General features: G+C 40.4%; 1 protein-coding gene across 2 annotated transcripts in view; it reads left to right on the forward strand.

The window, feature by feature from the left end:
• The first annotated feature begins 534 nt into the window (after positions 1 to 534).
• The window catches only part of VPS13A (vacuolar protein sorting 13 homolog A), a 108868-nt gene continuing 93474 nt past the window's right edge, over positions 535 to 15928 (forward strand). The window contains exons 1-11 of one of the 2 annotated variants that reach the window (XM_075020694.1): positions 535 to 697; positions 8660 to 8703; positions 9243 to 9285; positions 10276 to 10371; positions 10656 to 10757; positions 11412 to 11521; positions 11849 to 11908; positions 13092 to 13151; positions 13384 to 13464; positions 13914 to 13971; positions 15623 to 15750. In XM_075020694.1, coding sequence (XP_074876795.1) covers positions 598 to 697; positions 8660 to 8703; positions 9243 to 9285; positions 10276 to 10371; positions 10656 to 10757; positions 11412 to 11521; positions 11849 to 11908; positions 13092 to 13151; positions 13384 to 13464; positions 13914 to 13971; positions 15623 to 15750 — 882 coding nt within the window. In that variant the 5' untranslated portion in view covers positions 535 to 597. Of the gene's footprint in view, positions 698 to 8659; positions 8704 to 9242; positions 9286 to 10275; positions 10372 to 10655; positions 10758 to 11411; positions 11522 to 11848; positions 11909 to 13091; positions 13152 to 13383; positions 13465 to 13913; positions 13972 to 15622; positions 15751 to 15928 lie in introns of those variants that run through there. The other variant, XM_075020695.1, reaches the window with a different exon arrangement.

The following is a 15928-nucleotide window of genomic DNA, read 5'->3' on the forward strand; positions in this document are numbered from 1 at the left end:
ATAATTTCTACACTTGCCTAGCCTGGGGAAAAAAAATGTATTCAAAATATGGTAATGGCTACCACATTTAAACTCCTCGGACCACCTAGTGGGTATCTTACAAGCACGCCGCAAGCGGCTAGCCAGCGCGAAACCCTCCTCTTTCCCTCGGAAACCGTACGAAGCGGCCCTGGGAAAGAGCCCAGGCCCCCACCCCCGCCATCCCCTCATCCCGCCGCGGCGCGGCCCCCGCCGGCTCCCGTAGCCTCCGGCAAACCGCGCCCCTCCCCCCCTCCCCCCCCCCCCGCTCCGCAGCGGGCACCCAGCTGCCGCGCCTGCGCGCGGGAAGGCGGCCCACGGCGCGTGCGCACGGCGCGAGCGGGGGGGCAACCCCCCCGGCGTCTCGGCGGCCGGGGGGAGGTGGGCGGGGCGGCTGGCGGGAGGTGGGCGGGGCGGCGGCGGCGGGCGCGCACAGGGCACGCCCCCTAGGGCCGCGGGGGCGGGGCGCCGCAGTGTGTGTGTGTGGCGGAGGGCGGGGCGGGGCGGGGCCGCGGCCGGGCAGGGGCAGGCGGGGGAGCGGGAGCCGGGGCGGCGGCGTTGGTGCTGCCGCCGGGCAGGATGGTGTTCGAGTCGCTGGTCGTGGACGTCCTGAACCGTTTCCTCGGCGACTACGTGGTGAACCTGGACAGCTCCCAGCTGAAGCTGGGCATCTGGGGAGGTACGGGGCTGCCGCGCCGCGGGGGGACGCGCCGCCTGGCCCGGGCTGGCCCGGCCGCGCCGGGGAGCCGCCTTGCCTGCCTGCCTGCCTGCCCGCCCGCCGCCGCCCTCGGCACCCCCGCGGCTCTTCCCGCCCGGCCGGGCTCGGGGCCGCCCTGCCGCCCGCGCAAGGGAGGAGGCCGGGGCGGTGTCCCCCGGGCGTCCGGCTGGGCCCGGCGGTGCCGCGCCCGTCGCCGCGCTGGGCTGCCTGCCCGGCAGCGCTGCCGCCGCTCCCAGCACCTGCCCGGCAGACTAAAAATAGTTGTGGGGGCGGGCGGGCGGGCTGGGAAGGCGGTGTCCGCGGGGGGCGTGGAGCAGCCGGTTTGCGGCGGCGGCGGAGGGGGGCGCGGCCGCGGGGCCGGGAGGGGCTGCAAAGCAAGGGAGAGAAAACGGTGGGCGCAGTGCCCGAGGTGCGCGGATGTCCGGCTGGGTCTCATTTTTCCCTGCGGAGCTGGCCCCGCCGTCTCCCCCGGGCTGGCGGGGGGCCCGCTTGCGGGTGTGGGGGTCCGCGCGGCGCGGCGGGCGCTCGCGGGAAGTTTGGGGAGGGCCGGGCGGGCGGCGGGAGCCGCCGCCGGCTCCAGCTCCAGCTCCAGCCGGGAGCCCGGCCCGGCTTTGCGTGAATGCGAAACCCGTCTGGCCGAGTGACGGAGCGGCTGGTTCCCTGCCCGGAAACAAGAAACTGAAAATAAGCGCGCGGGGTTTTGGTAGCGCTTTGGTGTCGGTGGTGTGCTGAAGGGAGCAGCAAACAGCAGTGACATGCCGTTTCTTCTCGGTGCTGTTACCTGTGGCTCTAGACTACTTGTCGTTTTGGCGTTAAAGAATCAGGAATAGAGACCGTCTTCGGTGTTGGCAGAGGCTGTCACCTAGCTCTGCTAGGCGGGCTGAGCAGTAGTCTGTAGAAATAAATCAGCGTGCCGGCTCTGAACGGAGGAAAAGTGTTCCGTTTGAATGTGCTCTGCTGAGGTCCCTTTAGGAACGTACGTACAAGAGAACAGCAACAAAGGTCTCTCCAGTATGTCCGGGCAAAGCAAGGAGGCGTGAGAGGAGTAAGACACGTACAATTAACAGATGCGTGTGCAGGGACCACTCCTGGCTCAGTTTCGAATGTGCGTTCCAGGTGTCTGCAGCATCAGCAAAAACAAACAGAAGAGTTGCGAGTTTGTTTGTTTTTTTTTTTATTTTTTTTACATGTGCGTTCGTACGTCTGTGGGTGTGAAGCATCCTCGAGGTATTCCCTACCTACAGTTCCATTCTTAGGTACTCATATGTATGAATCAGATTTTGGAATCTTCTCCTGGAGTTTTTTGCATCTTGGACGTTTTTGTTTCACGCTTTTGTTTCCTGAAATGGCGTCCTTATTTGGTTTCATCGCTGCAGTAGTTTTGCTTTAGTTAGTCAAGGCATTTGTAGGATCTTGGCAAAGTTCAGTGTCTATGTGGAGTTTTAACACTGCAACGGCACAGATAACTTCTGGAGAGAAAGTAGTAGTCTCTGATCTGCAACACTAAGGCCCAATATAGCATATTTATTACAGATTACGTGCGTCTTACTTGAAAGGATTGAGTTACTGCATCTTTCAGCAAAAGTGTGTCAGACTAATTGTTTGATTTGTGAACTTAACCCGTTCTTCAGTTATCATGGTTTTTCTTTCTGTTCAGGGAAGGCAAGCAAAATATTTAATGTATAATGTGGAACATTCTGTAAATGTGTTGGGCAATGTTTATACATTACAAAAAGGTAAAAGCTTGTTTTTCCAGCTCTGTAGGTTGCTGGTGGTGGTGCCTCATAGATGCATAATCTGCCAAGAGTAAACTCTCACCAGATTAGATGCACATTACCTTTTTACTTTTTTAAAGAAGCTAAATAGATCTCATTAATTTTTGCTTTGGAGTTTTGATATTCAGCTGCTATGTTTTTGATGTATGTGGAACTTGATTTTGGGATTTTTCTATTATTTCCTCTTCAAGTATTTTTAATATTTTAGAGGCTTTAGTATATTTTTTCTTTAAATTAAATTCCTTTATCCCCAGTACAGTGCTTTTGTACTGAAATAAAATTAGTCTTCCTCTACATAGTCTGTTTACTTGCTTAGCATGAAAAATGGTATATAAAGCTATGTTTTGCTCCAAGATGCCCAAAACTATTGTGTAGTATTGTTGAAGCATCACCTGTAGAGTTTTATTTTTTCCTCATCTACTGCACGATGCTTTCACTTGTGTTTGCAACTTAAACTATGTTTAATGGTATGTGCATCTGCAATATTTTTCATTCCGAAGATTTTGGAGGACCTAGAAATTGCATTCCTCTATCTAAAGGGCAGTAACTATTAGTAGTAATAGCAGTAGACTACTGTCTTTACATGGAGGCCACCGCTGATTAGTAGATCCCTACACCCACAGTATATCTAAAGTCTACCAATAATTTTATTGGCTTCCTAATTACTAAAATTGTGGAACTAAATTATTTTTTTTTAGAAAAATAGTAATATTTTTGTCTTTGTATTTTGTGTAAACTTAATACTTTTTCATGTTTGTCTGCATGCTTTGAAAGTGTTTCCATTACAGCTGTGTGTTTTCGTACAGTGTTTGTCTTTACATGTCATGATAAACTTGCTACATTTTACAAAAACAAAGTAGTCCTGAAATTAAATTGTCCTAAATCCATTCAATATTTTAGTAGTGATTAAAAGGAAAGTTTTTCTCCCTGTAACAAAGAGCCAGTGCTTTTTGGATGCCATAGCACTACACAGGTACTATGTATCTGTATCTCAAATTTTAAAAGGCGTGTATTTTTTTACCTCTGAATGTTAAACACCCAAGGGAGTGTTTTCAGATGCTGTAGGGAATAAATTATGTCCTTGTGATATTTTATAGCTAGCCTGTTTACACTAACACTGGTAACCTGTTGGTAGACTCTGGATATATGTATAAAATGTAATTTTACATAGTTTCAGCTTCTGTAAATTTGGAAGCTTTATTAATGACTTTTTAATGAACACGCTTAACATCCATTCTGGTTTTGCATAATGAGAGAATTCAGCATGCCATATCAACGCTATCTAGATTCAATCTGTGTAGTAAAGTTGTGTGATGACACTGCTCCAAACAACATACATGAACACAGTAATAACTTCAGAAATGTTTAATTTTTTTTTTCCTCCTCATTAAAAAAACCCTTTACCCTTACATTGAAGGGTAAAAATGCAGGGTGTCTCAATACTAAAGAAAGATGTGATGTCTGGAAACAGACTTGTGGCTGGGAGAATTGCAAGAACTGAATGACCTGAAATATAAAAGGCAATGGAGAAAGGAGAATGTGGGACAACCTATACAAGTAAAAAAGGTAGTTTGAACATGTAAGGCCAATATTGGAAAGGCCAAGGCTCAGGAAAGGATGTAACAGGGAAGGAAATCATATTCCTTAAGAAGTCCATTAGTATGAAGCAGAATAAAAAGCTGCTGTGTTAGGCAGCCACCAAGGAAAGCTATTGGATGGCTGATGCTGGGAAGAACAGCGTTTTAAACCTCTTCTTGTTCTCGTCTTCACTTAAAAAGATAGTTTCAATGTGCTGTGTTAACAAACATGTAAGTACTTGGGTTAGATAAACAAGTTAGATGAGTATTTAGATAAGTTAGATATTTTTGAATGCTCTAGACCTAATAAAGTTATACTTCAATACCTGAAGCAATGATTGAAGCAATGTGAGATGTTGACAGTTATCTTTGAGAAGTGAAGTGTCACTGAGGCTTCCAAACGCTATGAGAGACCAAACAGTTGTTTCACCAAAGTCCCTGTTGCCTCTGTTTTCTTTTGACTGGGTCTAAATAACATTTCATTCAGTGTCCTGGTCAGACCCTCTGTACTGCCCTTTAAAGTACTTGATTCTCTGTTGACTTGGCAGACCTACTTATTAGTCAATGTCTCGAGCATATCTTAATTAACACAACTTGTTATTTGCATAGCTGGTGTCTTTTATTGGGGTAGCTACATTAGTAGGATGATATAGGCAGATAATTGACACAAGTTTGTGAGCACACAAGCACTTTTTACTTTTTTCCAGCTACACATATTATTATAATAAAAGATGACTACTTTTGCATACCTTGCCTTGTGTAGGTATAGCAGGTGCAAGGGTATAGCAGGTGCAGTTCTCCCCTTACATATTAGTAATTTGGATTTACTGAGGTATGAAGAATATCTAGTAGTTTCTGCTGCCTTTCATGACCTATTTTACAATAGATATCAATAGAGGAGGTATTTGGCAGACACTCTGATCCTCAAAGGCTGACAGCTTGTCTCCAGAAGGTATGCTTAAACAGAAATAATTAACAGCACAAAGACAAGTGGGAAATGGCTGACAAAGGCAGCAGTTTGTATAAAGTGATCAAAGGGGTTCACAAGCTGACAGTGCTGTTGCTAAAAAGCAGAAGTTCTGTTAAAGTATGTGAGTGAGCAGGAGTGTTGAGTACTGGTCAGATAGCAGCTGAGGTATTTTCAGTTTCTGATGCCTATCATCTTTCATCTTTCTTTCTCTCATCTGCCTTCCCTACTCCGCCCCCTGCGTGCCTCCCCCCCCCCATTTACAAGACAGCAGAGATATGATTAATACTTAGGTTAAATCTGCAGGATTTTTATGTGGGTTAATTTTCTTCCCCCTCTTTAACTTCTGTTGACATCCATAACAAAATTTCAGTCAGGCCTCTTTGGTGAAGTGATTTACTGAGTGTTAATCTTATTTTCTAGATCTCTTATTGCGAGCTAAGTCCTTGGTAGGAGATGTCGGTTCATGCACTCAAATTTATGAAGTTATTTTGAGTACCTAAATGAAAACCATAAACCTATTTATTCCAGAATTTTGACAAAAGTTTGATTTTGTTGAATTATTTTGAATGTCCAGAGATCAGTAAAGCTAAGAATTTGCTTTATAATATAGCCTAAATAAATCCTAGACTGTGTTGTAGGTATTTATAAATGTTCTGGCTTTTATTATTGTTTTGGCTGTTAGCCTGCATGTTTAACCCTAGATATTTATACAACTCCAACTACTTGTATATACAGTTTTCAAGGTTGCTTAGTTGGGCAATTTTTAACCCATCAAATGGGGTTTTATCTGGATGCATTTCTGTCATGAAAACAAAGAAACATCCAATTGCCCCCAACAGGGGCCCAAAACCCCAACAAAACCAAATAGCCAAATCGTGATGTATTTTGAAATTCTTACAGTTAACATCCACTGGCAGTGCTCCAAGACAGTAAAATTCAGTAGCTGTGTTATCTCCTGTAACAGGCCTTTGTTCCCTGATCTTCCTGCTTCTGTTTGTGAGGGCTTTTTTTTTTTTTTTACTTCCCCGCCCCCGCCCCCCACAGTAGAACAGTCAGGTTTCAGTGCAGGTACATTTGGAGGTATGTTTCATTGCAAGTGAAACAGCTGAGAGTGATAGAGACTAAGTTTTGGCAGCGAAAGAGAATACTGACATGATCTGTTACTGCATTTTGAATTATGAGTGTTAGAATTGGTTGCTAGCTGAGGTGTGATAACTTTGGAAACAGTTCTTGTTTACTTGCAGGAATGTTTAGTCAATTTCTTTCTTGCACTCTCAAGTGTAGGAAGAAGAAAGGTTTTATAAATGTACAAAACATAGTGCTTCAGTAGTAGCCTTTTGTGTGCTTTGATAGTCCATTCACTATGATCAGACCCTCAATCAAGGTTTTTATAGGTAAACTGTGATATTTCAGTGAATGTGTTTCAGTACTGTAGTATAAAATTGGGATGATTGAAGTTTTACTAATTTCTGTCTCTGCTTAGGATTTTAACTAAAACCTTTAAACTTATTAATTATAAAATCATAGGTGTAGGAAAAATGGTGAAGAATTCTTTACTCCACTTCCCAATCTCAACATTTAATGTAGAATTGTCAAAGCCTTCTTGTTTGAAACGGTGTCTATACCATGTTTATTCTCTGCCATTACAATGTGCTCAGGTGAAATGTGATGGAGAACTATAGCTCAAAACATTGTTTGTAACTGCTTGAGATAATAATCCTTACTCACTTTGCAGTACCTTGTTTTTAGAAGAATTAGGGCTGCCAAATTATTGCAGCTTAAGTTACTGTGCCTCAGCTGAAATGTGGCATGTGCCAAACCCTTGATAAATGAGAGGTAATGTTTACTTAGCTGACAGTGAAAAGTGAAGAAATGAAACCCTGTTAAACTGCTTCATGTGTCACGTAGTCTTAGAGTTTGCCTGTGAACATTTTTACTGTGGCTCAACTGAGGTGCAGAAATTGCATGTCATCCATGGTAACTTAGTTACAAACCCGAACCTTTGCTCTGGATACCATTATAATTACTTGCCATGAATAGTTACAATTAGTGATGTCTTCTTGGAGAAGCAAATGCTTTTTTTTTTTTGTGTGTGTGTCATATAATGAAACTTCCTCTAATTAGTGTTAAAATGGTCTGTGCAGGGTCAGCTTTATCAGGGAATAAGTTTAGAGTGGAATTGAACCCAGTGGTATATAAAAACTTTGACCTTGTTATTACCTGCAAAGACTATGTAGTCTAGTTACAGTTAGTAGATTATAGATGACTGCTAAGTATGCTTTCTTTGATTTTTTTCTTTTCTAATGTCCCTGTCAATATGTGTGTATTGTAAGGCTTAAAAGCAGAGCCACCAGCTCTAAGAAAACATCCTTCTGCTTATAGTATTTCTCTGGAGAGGCTGATGGTGCCACATGTCAGGTGGCATGGTAGAATTCTACTGGAAAGTGATAATAGCTTGTTGCAATGAATAAATTAAACCATTAAAAACTTTACAATATTTTGCGAGTACTACAAGATGGATGGATTAGTTTACCTGATCAGCTCTCTTCTACAGCAGTTCAACAACTTGAGCCAGCTGTTCTAATGAATGCAATTTTGAGATTGTGGTCCAGTTTCCCAAAGGTTGTGGTACATTGAACAGTAGTCTAATGCCATCAGCACTATATAACTGCCAGAATTTTTTTTGCACAGGGAGCTCCTGTCTCCCCATATGTTTGGCCATTTCTAACTTGCATCACCCAAAGGAAAGCATTACTGGGTCAATCAAGTCATCATTTACAATCTCAAGTTGTATTCCTTTCCTGGCCTGTAATCTGCTTCTGGTTTCCTGAATCTCATTTATGCCCCTGCTCAGCTGTATCAGGTGTCTATTCCATGTGCATGTGTTAACACTATACAACTAATTTGACGGTAAACCATTGCAGGTGTTCCATCCTTCTTGTAGAATTTGCAGAACACATTGCTTCGGACTATGTGCATGTTTTTAAGTTACAAGTTTCCTGGTCCCTTCCAATGTACCTTTGTTATGACAAGTGTCTGATGTCAGGTGCATTGTAAAAACAGATCCTGCAATTCAAATTTTCTGTGTTTATAGAGTACTGAATTTATTGTTGTCTTAAGACATTTAAAAATTAGATTTACTGAAATGCTTCCTGTGAACTTGTATAAGCCTATAAATATAACTTGCATATGTAAGATCTTTTGAGGGCTAAAAATTCACTCCAAATTTAATGTTGGTGGATTTTCACAAGCATAGGAGGCAGATGGTTGAGGAAAAAGAGGCAAACTTTTAATTTCAAAATGAGTCCTCAGAAAATGTGACAGTAATTTCCAACATTTTTACTTTGAGGAATCATGGGTTCTTTTCCATGGACATGCAAGCTCCATGAGAAAATCTCAGATATTATTGTGTAGCATGAATGAACAGTGTGTTCTTAATCATCTTTCACGGATATTTGAGGTGTAGCTTGTGGATATCTTCCATAGCAAAGAGTTGAAGAACTGCATGCCAGGGACCACTGACTCAGACTTTAGGATGTTTAGTGTGCACCACTACTACTTTGCTTATGGTAGTTTTACTTATTGGCTTCTTTGCTTTTAGGAGCCGTAGCACTGAAGAATCTTGAAATAAAAGAAAATGCACTGGTAAGTTAGTGAAAATAAAAACTGTTGCAAAAACAATTCTTGAACAACATTTTGTATTGTACATGCTTTTTTCTGTTCTTATTTTAGGATACACTGTCTTTTAAGAGAAAAATTACTGTTTTGTTTTCTCTGTGCTTGTGTGGATTGCCTAATTAATTTGAGATTAAATTTAAAGGTGAAGGTGTATGCTGGCTTCATTCAGCTTCCCCCCCGTTCCCCTTCTGCCTCCAAACTAAAACTCTCAGCAATTGCTAAAAGAATATGTTTAGGTCAAAAGCAATACTGAAAAACCTTTTTTTTCTTTCGCTTATGAAGCTAGAAACTTGCTCTTGGGAATGTATTTAACTAGCATGGCTTAACAGTCTAAATCAGTAACCAAATACTTGCTTGTTCCATTATATTGAATGTTTTGGGTTTTTTTTCTTCAGTGGCTGAAAGGTAAATTTGTTGTAAAGGTTATCATCATCTTTTTTTCCTATGTGGGAACATTTCACGAGTTGTTGAAATGAGCTTAAATGTTTTAAACCACTTTCTTTCAGAGTCAGCTGGATGTGCCATTTAAAGTTAAAGCAGGACATATTGGTAAGTTACATTTTAACATGCACCAATGCAGGAGTTACTAAACATACTACTTTTCCTTGCAAGTGGCTCTAGACATCCTAAGCAAGTGGTTTTCCTAGTTTCCTTGATTTGCATGCCTTGTACACTCTGAAGTTTGTCTCTTCTGAAAAAAAACTCTTTGAAGAAGCTCCTTTTCTTGAGCTGAGATAGTAAAGCTAAAATATACTCGAGTCTTGTCTAATCACTTCAATATTATTGAGAAAAGAACCAACACAGCAATGATGAGCAACTGAGCAGGACTGGATCTTATCCCTTGTCTTAGCAAGACTCCACAACAGATTTTGCCCTCTACGTTCCTTTCTATCCTTCTTCCCTGTTTTTGCTAATATGAAAAGTTTTCTCATTGTAAATTGATTGTCTTGTAAAAGTTAGTGGTTTGTTAAACCAAACTAAGTCTAAAGCCATTATATTTCCCTTAAATCTACCCTGGAAGTATATATTTTCTTATGACTGATTTCATAGTTTATTATAATTGACACTTGTGTGAAGAATGAGAGACGGTGTAACCTCAGGGTCCCCATGTTTGTGAAACATACACACTACTTTAAGACTCTTCGACAGAAAAAGAAAGAAAAATATGTATTTTAAAAATAATGGGTTTGGGAGTGTTTAGCTGAGTGATTATATATGAGCTGCCCATGCTGCTCTTGTTTATGAGGGTGCTGCAGTGGATTTGCAAGGAGGGAGAGGTTGCTGTTAGGAAGAAGGAATATAATTCAAGGCAGTAGGGAGAGATTTAATAGTTCTGCTCATGGAAAAACATGCCTCATGTTCATTTGTGTGCTGTGTAAAAAAACCCCAAAGGTCACGTGCCTCATGCACTGTTTTTTTCTGTCCAATATAGTAATTGTCCAGAGATTTGGTGGTTAATGTTGATTTTTCTTTCTAATATTTTTCTTTCCAATCAACTATTTAACTGTATACCTCAGCCTTTTTCTTTTGTGTTTGTAGGTCAACTTAATCTACAGATTCCATGGCAAAACCTTTATACTCAACCCGTTGAGGCAGTTCTTGATGGAGTTTATTTGCTTATTGTGCCCACAGCCAGTAAGTTAATGTAGAGAAAAAAGTGAACATAGATAGGTGGGATTTTAGAAGTATCTGGAATGGGTTGATATTGTTTTCATGAGGTTTGTTCCTAGTAGATACTCCTAGCGAATACAATTAGATAATGGGATTGGGGTGTCTTTCAGTAGTTTACATTTTGTCACCTAATTTTTTTGCTGTTATGTAACTATTAACAAAATGAGAAAGTTATTGCTTTTGAAACAGCATCTTCCAAAAATGTGTAAGGTTTTTTTATATCATACCTTTTTACATTGTGTATTTAGGCATAAAATATGATGCTGAAAAAGAAGCCAGGCAGCTCTTGGAGGCAAGACAAAGGGAATTGCAAAGGATAGAAGAAGCAAAACAGAAAATAGCTGACCAAGGTAAAACTGGAAAAAGCTAATGAAAGTGACACTATTTCTTTCTTTATTTTAATCCAAAAACATGCTGGATTTTCACTTAGTGTTTTAGATTCCTTTTTTCCTCTTGTTACTTAAAAAAATATTATTTACAGATTTTTAGGTGTAGTTGCCATCAATATTGCAGAACAGGTATCCTGAAAGTAAAAATGTTGAAACATTGATATGATCTGATATAAATAAGGCTTTTGAAATATTGCTTGTTTGTGTCATATTTTGCCTTAACTTTGTTTCCAGTAGCAAAGAATTTTTAAGGTTACACCTTTTTAAAGATTATGTTTAATTTGCCCTTTGATACATGTTAAGTCTTACCACCTTAAATTCAATTTTTGGTACTTTCAAGAAATATGTATTGGCCACCTTTAGTATCAGTGGGTACAAGTCATACTTTTGAACTACCTGATTCTTTATGCAGCAGGTAATAAAGCTAAAACCATCTACTCTGAGGATATAAATGTTAGAGATTATACTGAAAGGACATGTTCTTATGCAACTAGAGTACAATGTAAAAGAAAATTTAAATATCATACAAACTTTATTATGTTACTGTTTTCTCTAGTGTAGTTTTAAAAATACTTTAATACAAACAAAATATGAAATTCTTTTCCTCTAACTTAGATAAAGTAAAAGAAGAGAAACAAGACACTTTTGTAGAAAAACTAGTCACTCAGGTCATCAAAAATCTTCAGGTGAAAATTTCCAACATCCATATTCGCTATGAAGATGATGTAAGTACTTTTGTATATCTCAGCATGAGAGGTTGTGCACTGTAATGTGAAGTTAGGAACCTGTCAGATTTCTTTTCTTCTAGTTGCTTTCCACATTGAGAGAATCCTAGTACAGTTTTGGAAATTTCATAGTCTTAAAAACAAACAAACAAACCTGATAAAAAGCTGGTACCAAAGCATAAAGATATTTATAAGCATATATTTGGGTACAAAGAAGATATAGTTGTCAGGTCTTTGCTATATATTTTTATTGTTGGTTATTTACTTCAAATCTAAATTTAGAGCATAAGATAATCCTTTTTTGGTATTTTCCCCCTGCTTTGTTAGATCACGAATCGGAATAACCCGTTGTCATTTGGGATTTCACTTCAGAATCTAAGTTTGCAGGTAATTTTATTTTTCATCTAAAAAGCATCTTGATGTATACTGATAGGTTAAGTTAAGCTTTTGTGTATTATTGTGCTGTCCGGTAACATACTGTCTAATGAAAGGGTACTTATAATCATGAACAACGTACAATGGTAACTACTTGGTTTATCAAATGCAGCATGAATATTGTGGTGGGGGTGCCATTAAACATAAAGCACTAGCATTAAAATAGATCTTTGGGAGGAAATTCTTATTCTTCTGCCTGCTGCACTTTGTGGTTGCCAAGTACCAGACGTGGATTTGGGCTTTTCAGATCTATGAATATTTTACTGAAATTGCCATGAGCCCCAAGAGAGGAAGTTACTACTTGATATTGGGGAGGGAAAAAAAGGGGGAAAAAAAAAAAAGGCAAAAAAAGAGGATGGCATCTTGTTTCAAACCAGAGCTCAGTTCTTTGATCTGCAAGTTCCACTTTAAAGTGCTAATAGTAGTCATCATAGACTGTACACATTTTTTTTCCTGGAAGACTACCTAGTAGTAGCAATATGCTGATTCTGCTGAGTTGCTCTGTCTCAGTAGCTTTTGCTGTGCAACTGACAATCTTAAAGAAATACGTCGAAGTAAATGTAAATTTTTTGAATGAAGTAGTTGTCTTATGAATGCTTGTTCCTAGCACATAGAAAGTTTCTTGCCAGCCCCCTCCCCTAAACAGTTTTGCATAGTAAGCAAAAGCTTTAGTATTCTTACTGCTTCACTCTTGAAATGCTTATTATTAGCCTTGAAAAAGTATAATAGCATATGGTGTTTCTGTTGGGCTCAAACTAAAATAGTACTTCCAGAATTGTAAAAGAATTCTAGTCCCTTGTTTATGTCTTTCCAAAGAGCCTGCCTAAAATTAATATTGGTGTAAAGAAAAACAGTTTGAATACTGAAAACAGAATTTTAAAGAATCTTTTGGTTCTTGTGTGCAGCCTGCCAGTCACTGCACGTACGCGTGTGTATTTTTGGGAGGGAAGTAGCCTTATCAAGTTTCTACTTAAAATAATGGCTAAATCTTCTTGAATTAGAAGATGGTGTCCCATTATTTTTAGTGAGGTTTAATTATGATGATGTCCCTCTTTTTTTCCTGGTTTGTTTCAGTGATGATAAAACGTTGGTGTGTTATAGATATTGGAATAACTTTGTTTAATTCTCATTTCAGACCTCAGATAAGAATTGGAATCCGTGTTTACATGATGAAACTGCCAAGTTGTTCTACAAGGTACAGTGTAAACTGTATGCTAAAGAAAGAATTGTTAATAAAACAAGCTGAATTAGTTTCTTCCACAGAAAGTGAGATCAAGAAAAATAGGTAACAGTATAGGCTCTAAAATAAAAGGATGCATAGTCTGCAAGGAACAGGCTGAATATTTTATTCATCCAGACTTTGTGAAATCCAAATTATTAATCTAAAATTTGTACATATTAATACATATGTTCTGTTGTATTTTCAGCTTGTACGACTCGATAACCTTTTTGCTTACTGGAATGTGAAATCAGAGATGTTCTACCATGGTGGTTGTGATGAATCATTGGTAAGTAAGCATGAGATAACGTATCTAGTATTCTAGTTCATACTGTGAAGCATAGAGCATGCTTCACATTCAGTTCTGCTTCCATTTATGTCAATGTCCTGGAGAATTGTCTTGTTACTAATAGCTTTTTTAGGAAAAATAGTAAATATTAAGGTTTTTATGTAAGGAAGTAGAACACCCATCTGAGGAAGTTTAAAAAAAAAAAAAAGTCGTCCTTTGCCAGTTACAAAATTATACACAATATATGGTCATCTTACTGTTCAGTGATTTTTATTAGCTAAAAATGGGAGTCTTATTCTGTTTAAAACACGGATCAGTATTTTGAATTCTACTGTGTATCAGAGGGATTAGCTGAAGCTTGTATTAAAATGCTAACATTTTATATTTTAATACTGTATCATGAAATAAAAATGCAACTTTTCTTTTTTTTCCCTCCGTTGTGTATTTAGGTTAACTTAAAACAGGGAGTTGCCAGCCACAATGTGATTCCAGAAGGTTATGATTTTGGTAGGTGGTATTTTATTTGTATATGTAATATGCGTGTATACTTCTAATTTTTAATGCCTCTCAGAAATTGCTTCTTTGGCTGTTATTCAGAAATCTTAGTAAAGTGTTGTGGTGGGTTGACCCTGGCTGGATGCCAGGTGCCCACCAAAGCTGTTCTATCACTCCCCCCTCCTCAGCTGGACAGGGGAGAGAAAATATAACAAAGAGGTTGTGGGTCGAGATAAGGACAGGAGAGATCACTCGTTACTGTCATGGGCAAAACAGACTCAACTTGGGGAAAATTAACTCAATTTATTACCAATCAACCAGAGTAGGGTAATGAGAAATAAAACCAAATCTCAAAACACCTTCCCTCCACCCCTCCCTTCTTCCCGGGCACAACTTCACTCCCGGATTCTCTACCTACCCCCTCCAGTGGTGCAGGGGAACGGGGAATGGGGTTTACAGTCAGTTCATCACACATTATCTCTGCTGCTTCATCCTCCTCAGGGGCAGGACTCATCACACTCTTCCCCTGCTCCAGCGTGGGGTCCCATCCACGGGAGACAGTCCTCCACGAACTTCTTCAACATGGGTCCTTCCTGAGGGCTGCAGTTCTTCATGAACTGCTCCAGCATGGGTCCCTTCCACGGGGTGCAGTCCTTCAGGAGCACACTGCTCCAGCGTGGGTCCCCCACGGGGTCACAAGTCCTGCCAGAAAACCTGCTCCGTGGGCTCCTCTCTCCACAGATCCGCAGGTCCTGCCAGGAGCCTGCTCCAGCACGGGGTTCCCATGGGGCCACAGCCTCCTTCGGGAACCCCCCTGCTCTGGCGTGGGGTCCTCCCCGGGCTGCAGGTGGAGATCTGCTCCACCGTGGACCTCCATGGGCTGCAGGGGGACAGCCTGCCTCACCATGGTCTTCACCACGGGCTGCAGGGGAATCTCTGCTCCGGCACCTGGAGCATCTCCTCCCCTCCTTCTGCACTGACCTTGGCGCCTGCAGGGTTGTTTCTCTCACATATTCTCACTCCTCTCTCTGACCGCCATTTCTGTGCCTGCTGCAACTTTCTTCCTTCTTAAATATATTATCACAGAGTCGCTGATGGGCTCGGCCTTGGCTGGTGGCAGGTCCGTCTTGGAGCCGGCTGGCATTGGCTCTATTAGACTTAGGGGAACCTTCTAGCATCGTCTTACAGAAGCCACCCCTGTAATCCCCCTGCTACCAAAACCTTGCCACAGAAACTCAATACAACAGTGTAAAACATCACTAAGATTAAAAAAATATCCTTATGGAATAAGAGTTATTATAGTGAAGTAAGTGCTATGTTTGAAGCTATCTTATACTATAAATAGCTTATGTCATAGCCAAAAAAATTAGATTTGTTGAAAATATAAACTATTAATTGAAACATCTGCCATGTAATACCACATACAGGAAATCTTGTGAAAATGTTCCACAAATATTTGTTCCAGAAATGTTGCCATAATGAAACTGGAAATTGAGTATAGATTGTGTTATATTTTAAGCTGTGTTGATGAAGTCTTCATGTTTTGAAGTCTAGCATTTTTAGATGAATAATCTGGCATAAACTGAGCTGATAAGCATTATGTATCATTTAGTCTTAAATATTTTAATTGCACTTTTTATATCAACTTCTGTCTGTTTTTTAGTATTCCGCCCAATTTCAGCTAAAGCCAAACTCCTTATGAATCCTCGATCTGATGTTGACTTTTCATCACCGAAAATGGATTTAGATGTAAATTTACAGGATATAACTGTTGAATTCAATAAGCCACAGGTATAAACTATTTCTCTGAAGTTATATGTAATGTGGTAAAAAAGTTAGTTTGCAAGAATACTAAGAAAAGCAGTCTGAAATTTTATAATGAACATACAGAATCAATTTTCTTCTTAGTCTTGTTTTTCTTTGTAAATTATTTTCTTTTTAAAAAAGAAGCTTGATTCAGGTTGTTTTC

The sequence above is a fragment of the Buteo buteo genome, chromosome Z, assembly GCF_964188355.1.
Source record: "Buteo buteo chromosome Z, bButBut1.hap1.1, whole genome shotgun sequence".
Lineage (NCBI taxonomy): Eukaryota > Metazoa > Chordata > Aves > Accipitriformes > Accipitridae > Buteo > Buteo buteo.